At 43.6% G+C, this 9904-nt stretch overlaps 2 protein-coding genes across 2 annotated transcripts; both read left to right on the top strand.

Annotated features, from left to right (window-relative positions):
* The first annotated feature begins 387 nt into the window (after positions 1-387).
* mpeg1.1 (macrophage expressed 1, tandem duplicate 1) lies at positions 388-4506 on the top strand. The gene is made up of 2 exons (XM_071540665.1): positions 388-840; positions 1129-4506. The coding sequence occupies exons 1-2, from the start codon at positions 388-390 to the stop codon at positions 2827-2829; spliced, it is 2154 nt and encodes a 717-aa protein (XP_071396766.1). The 3' UTR covers positions 2830-4506.
* Positions 4507-5435: 929 nt separating this feature from the next.
* On the top strand, positions 5436-9506 carry prf1.5 (perforin 1.5). Its single transcript, XM_071540670.1, has 5 exons — positions 5436-5452; positions 5877-6151; positions 6417-6688; positions 7341-7482; positions 8326-9506. The coding sequence occupies exons 2-5, from the start codon at positions 5882-5884 to the stop codon at positions 9211-9213; spliced, it is 1572 nt and encodes a 523-aa protein (XP_071396771.1). The 5' UTR covers positions 5436-5452; positions 5877-5881; the 3' UTR covers positions 9214-9506.
* The last annotated feature ends 398 nt before the right edge of the window (positions 9507-9904 follow it).

A 9904-nucleotide genomic window follows, 5' to 3' on the forward strand; every position in this document is an offset into this window, starting at 1 on the left:
GGTGATATCATATCAGCTTTCAATATGTTTACATTATACTGTGTAAATATTTTTCTGTGATACAAAAAAAAGGAAGTCATAACTTGCATTTAGGTGAGTATTAAGGAAAGGCTCAATCCCCAGAATTAGTATCAGAATGAACCCAATTTAGCCAACTGCTTGACTTATCTTTTCTTTCTGCTATATTAATATGAATACTATATGCACTGTAGGGGAAGTAAATCAACACTCTTGCAAATGAAAGTAGAATCTCATCCACCCCCACCAACTCTTCAACAAGATGTTCCTGTTTGTCATGTGACAAATTGCACGAGAATAGGAGGAACTTGGCTTGAACTTAATAAATCCTCAGATATAATAGTCCTAGCCGTCATTTCTGACACAGCCATGGCTCAGACAGCAGTGGCACTCCTGGTTCTCTCTCTCCTCCATGTCTGCTCTCCTCACCCTCTCGGCCGCCCTACCAACTGGCTCCGATTTTGTCGTGCCTCCACCAACCTCTCCATCACAGCACTGGAGGTGCTTCCAGGTGGAGGCTGGGACAACCTCAGAAACATGGATATGGGTCGGGTCATGAACCTCACCTACTCCCAGTGCCAGACCACCGAGGACGGGCTCTACCTCATCCCAGACGAGGTGTTTGTCATCCCCCAGAAGGAGACGGGTGTAGAGACCAACTCAGAGATTATCAGCTCCTGGCTGGAGCAGAAAAGCTCTACATCTCACTCTATAAATTCAGACATATCCTTCTCCTCGGTGCTGAATGCCAAATATTCTACCGAGAACCAGAGGATGAAAACCCATCAGGTCAGAGACTCTTCAACTACAGCCAGAGTACAGGTGAGTGTTTATAGGTGATGATGTTGGATCATGTATGGAGTAAATGGCATTTAGCAATTCTTTTCAGTTCACACAAATATACTCATCATCGCATCACATCAATATGTCATTGTCAATATATGTAGAAAAACTTTGAAGGATTGGGTCCACCATGGTTCACTGTAAATTCAGTTAATAATAATCTTGTCTAACTCAAATGAAGATTTAAAAGTATGGCAGCTATTAAAAAACACACAACCCCCCCCCCAGCAATCTACATCTGATGATGTTTAACTCTTTCCCTCATAGATTCGCAACTTCATCTACACAGTAAAAGCTTATCCTGACTTCACACTGGACTACCGCTTTACTCAGCAAGCAGAGGAGATAGCAGATGCTATTGAAAACAACCAGACCAAGCGTGCAGTATACCTTTCTGAGAAGATGGTGCTTGACTATGGAACCCATGTAATAACTAGTGTCGACGCTGGGGCTTCTTTAGTGGGGGAAGACTACCTCTCTTCTTCTTATGTGGCTGACAGTGAGTCGCAAAATTCCTCCGTCACAGCATCGGCTGGCTTAAACTTTTTTGACAAGCTCAAGTTTGACATAAGCAGTAAAAATTCCCAACAGAGCTCAGTGCTTCAAACGTATCAGTCCAACATTAAGTACTCTCTCATCCAGAGCCATGGCAGTACACCTTTCTACCCTGGCATCACTCTGCAGAAGTGGCAGGAGAGTACCAAGAACAACCTAGTTGCCATCGACCGATCAGGATTACCGCTACACTACTTTATAAACACCAACACCTTCCCTGATCTGCCGGAGCCCACAGTTGCCAAGGTAGCTTCATCATTGAGTCGGGCCATAGAGCTCTACTATATGGTCAACACCCGCCCTGGATGTGTTGACGTCAACTCCAAGAACTTCAACTTCCAGGCTAACGTAGCTGATGCATCCTGTGAGGGCGCTGCTACCAACCTCAGTTTTGGTGGTGTCTACCAGCAGTGTACTGGACTCAGCTCAGATGCAGGTCCCCTTTGTGAGGCCCTGGCCCAGAAAAACCCAGAGACAGGTGACTTCTCCTGCCGCCAGCCTTACATCCCCACTCTACTGCGATCAGAAGTGAGACAGCAGGGTTACAGTTTGTACCAATGCCATGACGAAAGCCATCATTGTGGGTTCTTGGGCCTTAGTAGGTGCCATCGTCAAGTGTGTGAGAACAACTACTATGTCCGCTCTGCTCGCGTCGACACCTACTGGTGCTCTGTAAATGGAGAGGCCCCAGACAACTCTGGGTACCTGTTTGGAGGCATCTACAGCCCCTCGCTCCTGAACCCCCTCACCAAGGCCAAAAGCTGCCCCCCAAACTTCATTCCAGTAAAGTTTCTCTCAGATGGTCAAGTGATCTGTGTGAGTAATGACTATGAAACCGGCACCAGATACTCGGTACCTTTCGGAGGCCTGTTCAGCTGTCAGTCAGTCAACCCACTGGCAGGGGGTCAGCGTCGCTGCCCTCCCCAGTTCAGTCAGCACCTAGCTACAGTCAGCGATGGTTGTGAAATCCTCTACTGTGTCAAGTCAGGATTGTTCACAGGCGGGCAGCTGCTACCAATCCGTCTACCTCCTTTCACTAAACCTCCACTAGTGAGCATGCAAGCCACCAACACGGTTATGGTGATGACGGAGGGAGAAAGGAGCTGGGTCAGAGTGGGACAGACCAAGATGTGGAAACTGGCGGGGCCAGAGGAAATCAAGCAGATTGTACAGAATATTAGTCCAGAATCAAGTCAGATGTCTAGCGGAGCAAAGACAGGAGTGGCTTTTGGGGTGATTGTTTTTGCAGCCTTGGTGGCTGTAGGGGTGGTCCTCCTGGTAAAGAGGAGAAGGAGGGGGGTGTCTGGGTTCAGGATGGGTAGGGGCTATGAGGAAATAGATGGAGGGGTTGGGAGTCACAGAGGAGAGTTGGAGACACGGGAAGAGGAAGCTTCAGAAACACACACAGCATAGAGGATCGGGACCCAGAGCCAGAGGTGAATGGTGTAGCTTGGACAGATTTTTAAAAAACTACCTTATTGATTTTACACGTCACTTTAGATATCACTGTCAATAAAAATATTCAATGGTCAGAGCAGTTAGTTTAAATAAGTTGGAATTTGTATTAATTCTCAATCTTTTGAAATGTTTACAAAACCAATGCCTAATTCACATGAACAAAGTTTAACAACTGCTATGTGTAATATATTAAAGATAGAGATAAATGAATGGGAAAATGTTGTGTTCCTATACCCATTATCTCTACTTCTTTGACTTTAGATAGTTGTTTAACATGACTCAACTTCATTTCATATTATATTAGACTTCAGTCACACTTGACTCCAGAGCAATATGGTTCTGAAATCACATTATAAGCAGTCATAAACATAGTGACATGTTCTTGGAGGCCACAGTAAACCAACACTGCCCTCATGAGGCCAAGATGTACAAAGTCACATTTTTGTCCCTCTTTCAACAGCTTGAATGCTTTTAAGACGTGTTAATATTCCATTCATAAATCATTGTTGCTTACAAATCGTTAATTACATAGATCGATGGTTTAAAACTGATTTTGTGTAGCCTATCATGAGATTATGAATGAAACATTTATATTAAGGATTTACTAGCCTAATTAACTTGCTATCAAAATTTCAGATTTACAAATGTATGTCACTTATTGCTCCTCTTAGCCTTACTGCACTTGACTAGTAAATAAAACAGTTTTTATAACTCTATGTTTCTGTCTGTCTATGAAAAGTAGAGTGGTATAACTGACCATGCCAAGTTCACCTAAATGAAGTAATAGGCCTTGTAACAGGCCTGTGTGATAATATTTGTTCTTTAGCACTTCTTGAAACAAATGGATTTGTGCTAAATCATCTTCATGGACTTAAAGGCTTTAAAAATCTTACCCACAACCATGAAAAGTGGAATTGTACAGAAAGGAGGGTGAAATAATTTGTGTCTCCACGTGTGCTTCAACCACATTATTCCAATGTTTCTTGCTTCCTTGTGAGAATGTGTGTCTCAATCACGTGGAAGAGAAGAGATGGAACAAATGATTTTTGTGTTTGTGTCATACATACATTATCTTGGGGGACTTGTCCTCATGCATTAAAGGTGCTACATGTAGCATTTTTTCAAACATCAATGTCACTATCAAATTAATTAGTATATTGGTAAAATTACTGTAAACAAATGAGACCGTCATGATGATTGGTGGCCTCTATCTCATGCCAGTGTTTTTCTTAGTGCTCCAGTTTCTCAAAATTAAGACCACATTTCCTATAAATCCCATTGTTTCCCATTGTAAAGAGGATCTTTCCATTAAAAAAACTCTGAAAGCTTTAGCTCCTTTTGCAATGGAAGAACAGCAGCCCTGTTCCCACTTTCTGCCATAAAGCAATCTCTCTTCATGCTGTTTAGCAATCCAGCTGATTTAAAAATCTGCTAGATTGTAAAATGCAGTGTACAGGCCAGTAGAGGCTGTTGATGGTCTTATTTGTTTACAGTAATTACACTTAATGTGGTAATGATTTATTAATGTTTAAATGATACACACAGCAACTTTAAAGTAAATTAGGAGTTCCCAATACGTCAGTCACCAGCATTTACCACATTTCTGATGCCAATTATTAACATTTTGTGTCCTTTCCATTAACCCTAACCCTGGATATTTCTTCTCCAAATAAAACATCAAATCTGGGTCACGTAGGGTTAAATGTCAGAGCTTTTTCCGGCCCCATATTGAATGAAACATGAAGGTACCACTTATCTTCCCTAACCTTACTTAGAAAACCACAAACATTCCACACTCATCCATAAATAGACAATGACGAAGCTGTCAGCACGGTATTGGTTAGGTTATCAGTACACAGACAGGCCGGCTCAGACATTATACAGACAGAAACACACACACTCGCAGACACACACAAGTGCACACCCACATGCACATGCATACACATACACAGATCCATTTCCCGTAAAGAGTGTCCCCATGCCAGTGTGCATCTTGTCTCTCGTGACTATACAAGCATCTCCCTCCCCCTACACACACACACAGCTGTGAGGGATTCATAGAGCTGGGTCTTGAACATCAAAACAAACCCACTCATGCCGAGGAAATTGGTCTGACCTTGGGAGAGAGAGAGAGAGAGAGAGAGAGAGAGAGAGAGAGAGAGAGAGAGAGAGAGAGAGAGAGAGAGAGAGAAGGAAGGAAGGATAGAGAGACATAGCCTGAAGCAGGGGAACTCCCTTGGTCTTTTTCATAAGGCGGAGGACACACAATAGTCCACTCAGCAGGCTTTCAGCACGGTCAGCCAGCAAAGCCAAAACTCTGTCAACCGTGACTACGTTTCCAGCAGGATCAAGAATTTAGTCCGTTTATAGTGCACTACCAAGTGATCTGTTTATAGTGTGCTGTGCTATCGATGGAGCTCTTAAAGAGGCACAAGCATTTATTTTTTGGCTGTTAAAATCCAGAGAGGCATTTCTGTAGGGGACGACACCTCACAGTCTGACAACTCCTTATCTGAACAAAAGAAGAAAAAGTCAGAAACTGAAGAAAAACCAGAAGAGAAATCAAATACAATCCAAGGTAAGAGTGCATGTCTGCTTGTATGCTGCTGTTCCTCAGTGCACGTTTCTGTTTTGCACGTTTTTTAATATTGACACAACAGCTGTGGCAGGATTACATGCTCCAGTTTATAAAGGAGAGAGGATTAGAAACTCCTCTGTATTTACTGTATAACAGGCACAATACATCTGGCAGTATGCGCTATAGCTTGCTATCAGCAGCAAACCAGCAGTCTATTCTAGTCTAAAATCTGTTCTCATTATAAAGCAAATATAGCAACTTAAAAACATAGTTCCTGCACTGCTTAACAGGTTTCCAATCAGACACTCCTTTCATTTTAGAGGGATTATCTCAAAGCAAAGATATATCCTTTTACAAAGTAATCAATCATATGTAGACATTATCAAATAGTTTATCACCCTCAATGTAATCTTTCACATTTCAGGAACCATGGCAGCTGATGGATTCCAACCGCCTAACTTCTTCCTGTTTATGTTGGCTTTGCCAATCGTGTTGGAGGTCCGCGGGGCCCAGGCCTGTCGAATTGGCTCTGGGTCGGAGTGTGAGAAAGCCCCTTTTGTTCCGGGACACAACCTGGCAGGGGAGGGTTTTGATGTGGTGCGGATGCGTCGAACGGGGGCGTATGTCATTAACGTCAAAGCCCATCTGAGTGACAACCACACCTGTACACTCTGTCCTAACCGCTTCCATAAAGGAGAGGTAACAAACCATTAACTGTAATACTCTGAGGGCATTCAGTGGTGTGATTCTGCGTTGAAAAATAGCATGTGGTGTTCATTCATTTCATTTCCTCTTTTTCCTTCCTTACATTCCTCACTCTTTCCTCCTCACTCTTCCATATTGTCTCCCCTCAATCTAATATCCCTTCATTCTTTAATTCCATCCAATCCACCTCATTTCCTCTGTCCTCCATTACTATTCCACACAACCTTTTACTCTTTTCTCCCTCCCCTCTCTTCCTCAGATCCAGAGGCTCCCAGCAGCAGTGCTGGACTGGAGGCCCTTCAGCCGCTGCAGTAAGCAGCTTTCCAGTGCCCTCCACCACTCTGTGGACTCCCTGCTGCGTAGCTCTAACTCCCTGGTCAACAACAACTGGGGCGTGGGGCTCAGTCTGGATGAAGTGGGTAAGGCAGTGCTGGGGGGAAGCCGCTCAGACATGGCCAAGTTCGCTCGTTCGCAGCACAGTGTGGACAAGGCCACCTTTGCCATCCATGAAATCAGCTGCACCTACTACAGGTAAGGGGAAAATGCGAGTGGTGGGTAAAAATGGGGGTTTGTGATTGTATGTCTAAAAATTGATGTAGTATTGGTGGGAGTATAAAATATATTGGAAGGAAATTCAGCACCAAAACGTATATGTGAAAGAGCGATAGGTGAACATAGGAATCTCAACATAGGACTGGAACCCAAAGGTGGCTCATCAGAAAATAGATGTAGGCCCCCAATTTAATCTGGAAATATCGCTGTCTAAAGATAATGGTTTTCTGATTTTGCCAAAGCTTTCCTGACTCCCTGCATCTAAAGGAGGCTGATGTATTGTTAGCCAATAAATTGGCAGCCCAACATGAGGGTGAAATTTATGTAAACCTACATAATAGCTTGGGGATGTTTTTTGTTTTTTTTTTGGAAATGTGGGGTCACTTAAAAAAAGTTTTAAAACTAATTTAGGAAAACAACAACAAAAAAAACAGGTATTTGGTCAAGATATAAATGCACAAAATTTTCGCTTACAAAAGCTAAACAGCTGAGACCTTACAGTGAACTCAAGTGTTTATCGTCTTTGTCACAGAAGACTCCATGAACAACATAAACAATACATAGCTCAAGATTATATTCCCACTATGTTTGTGTTGTGTATGGCTGAACTCCACATGTTTTGTTATCTCAGCTACAGGCTGGCTGACCACCCACAGCTCAGTGCAGAGTTCGCCAAGCATCTGAAGAGACTCCCACAGAGGCTGAATACAAGCCAGAGCAGAGCCCTCTACAGACGGCTGATAGACACCTATGGGACACACTACATACACCAGGTCAGAGGGCCTCATGTCACCGATAGGGTCCAAATGGGGATCATTCCCTGATCATTCACAGCGCCCCTCTAGAATGTCTGTTTTTGGCATTAAAATTGTTTTTACCTTCAAAAAGTATTCATCCATAAAAAGGGAATGCCATTCCTCAATGTTTTTCTCAAGACCTGGTCCCCCCCAAAAATATCTGTGCACAGTCATGGATAACATGGCCAGCTTTTTTAAAGGTTAACTGTTATCCTTACAACAACTCTAGAGGAGAGGAGCTGATTTGCTATGGCATTTTTTTATGCCTCATTAACAGAAATCAGTCAGCTGAGATTTGCACTTTTTGAGCACTATCTTGCACTATGTCTTATTTTTTTGCTATCTCACGTCCCTGATTTCTGTTTTTAAGGCTTTTTTAAGCCCTAGCAAATCGGTGTGTGGGTTCCTCTGTCGTCTAATGTTTTTGTATGATTCATCAGAAACCTACACATCTGAAGAAACCAACAGCTATTTTGGAAAGACAGGCACAGCATAAAACTCTCATTCAGCATGTTATAACTATTATTCTTTGTGGATATCTCAAAAGGAATAAATGGGGCAATGGGGATGGGGGGATGCATTTCAGCACTGTATTCTACTGTTTAAAAAATGTACTGGCCTCATGGTGGCACTATAATCAAAGGTCAACATTTAAATCTTTGAAAGGTCATAACTGCTACACCACTGGTCCGAAACTTGGAGGGAACGATGCATCTTGTGACCGATAGGCCCAAAGGGTGCCTGCATCATTCGCGCAGGACAATATGTTTCACTCGTTTGATTTGTTTGGGTAACTCACTGCATGTGTGTCCATCCTAGGTCCAGCTTGGTGGCAAGGTGAGGCGAATCACTGCCTTCAGGACCTGCCTGGCCACGCTGAAGGGCTTCTCTGAGTCCGACATCAAAAATTGCCTCAACATTGAACTCCGGATGGCTCTGGGTTTCCTCCCCGCCAATGTGTCCTTCTCCAACAAATGTGATAACCTCCTGAAGGGGAATATGAGCATGGGCTTCTACCAAGGCTTCATGACCCATAAGATCGAGGTAACTGGCGGGGAGAAGTACTTCCCCGACATACTTTACCAGCAGGATCCATCTGAGGCATACTACAGCTGGATGAACAGTCTCCACGACAACCCTGATGTGGTTTCTTATGCCATCTTCCCCCTGCATCATCTGGTGGAGGACCCAGAGATCAGCGATAACCTGAGAAGCACCGTCACACAGTATATCAAGGAGAGCCAGCTGCCAGAGGACCAGACTGGTTTTAAGAACTGTTCCCCGACTCCCAACCTGGACCATAACTGCTGTCCTCTGCGGGCCGGAAGAGGAACTCTCAGACTGGAGATCCACAGAGCCGCGGGCCTGAGGGCCGACACATTCACGAAAACAGACGCCTTTGTGAAGATCTTCTACAACGGCATATACGAGGAGACGGAGACGGTGATGGATGATAACGACCCAGTGTGGAACGCGACTTACGACTTTGGCTCCGTGGAGCTGGGTAACCAGTTGAGGTTTGAAGTGTGGGATAGGGATGTGCTTTATAATGATGTGGCAGGGAGATGTGTTGTCTTCCCTGAGCGAGGAACTCACTCTCTAAGCTGTCAACTGAGCAAAGGAGTTCTCTATTTCACTTATACCACCACATGTGATGCTCACCTGACAGGCTACAGGTGTGGACGATACTCCCCCAGTGCTGAGTAGATTACTGGATTAGAATATATTATTATTGGTGTTTACATTTTCATATTACAGTATGATGTTACAGTACGTGCTTATCAGGATAGTACTGAATAGAATAACAAATATTCCAGGAGGACTACCAGGCATGGCAGTCAGGATGGGTAATATAAGCATTAGGTGGTTTAACAAAGGGCAAAAATAAGCAAGTAAACTGTTATTTCCCTTGCATTTTCCCTTAAATTCACAGCTAAGACTATCCTCCATAGAAGAATGTGATTTGTGCCAACAATTTGGCTGCCATCCAACTTCATCCCCTCTCAATCACCGCTTTGGTGCAATACCAGGCACCAATGAAATCACTCTCACTCTTGTCTACTAGATTCAGAGTTTTTTGTCTGCCTGCTAATGGCTAAATCAAGTCTTTGCAGCACTGTGAGGACTCACTCTACATGGGACAGCATGGGGACTTGATGTAATGCTGTATTTAACTCAAATGATTTGAAAACATTTGTAAACACTGCCTAGGCTTTGGTCTGCCAAATTACATTTGATTGAGAACTTGAATGTGAATATGATATATGGGAAAATATACCCATCTGCCGAACACAAATTTAGAATGCGTGTGTGTTGGCAGATGTCTGGGCTTCTAAAATTGTCTCCCCTCCCTTGTCTTTGCATCCTCACACCCCACATCAATCTATTTTGGAACACT

The sequence above is a fragment of the Centroberyx affinis genome, unplaced genomic scaffold, assembly GCF_046629955.1.
Source record: "Centroberyx affinis isolate AG114_WGS23_722 - 3 ecotype Tasmania unplaced genomic scaffold, CSIRO-AGI_Caff_v1 ptg003706l_1, whole genome shotgun sequence".
In the NCBI taxonomy this organism is placed as follows: Eukaryota; Metazoa; Chordata; class Actinopteri; order Beryciformes; family Berycidae; genus Centroberyx; species Centroberyx affinis.

Coding starts and splice junctions, on each gene's coding strand:
- prf1.5 (XM_071540670.1), top strand. CDS start 5,882: ATGGCAGCTGATGGATTCCAACCGCCTAACTTCTTCCTGTTTATGTTG. Junction 6,152..6,416: donor ACCGCTTCCATAAAGGAGAG/GTAACAAACCAT, acceptor TCTCTTCCTCAG/ATCCAGAGGCTCCCAGCAGC. Junction 6,689..7,340: donor ATCAGCTGCACCTACTACAG/GTAAGGGGAAAA, acceptor TTGTTATCTCAG/CTACAGGCTGGCTGACCACC.
- mpeg1.1 (XM_071540665.1), top strand. CDS start 388: ATGGCTCAGACAGCAGTGGCACTCCTGGTTCTCTCTCTCCTCCATGTC. Junction 841..1,128: donor CAACTACAGCCAGAGTACAG/GTGAGTGTTTAT, acceptor TTTCCCTCATAG/ATTCGCAACTTCATCTACAC.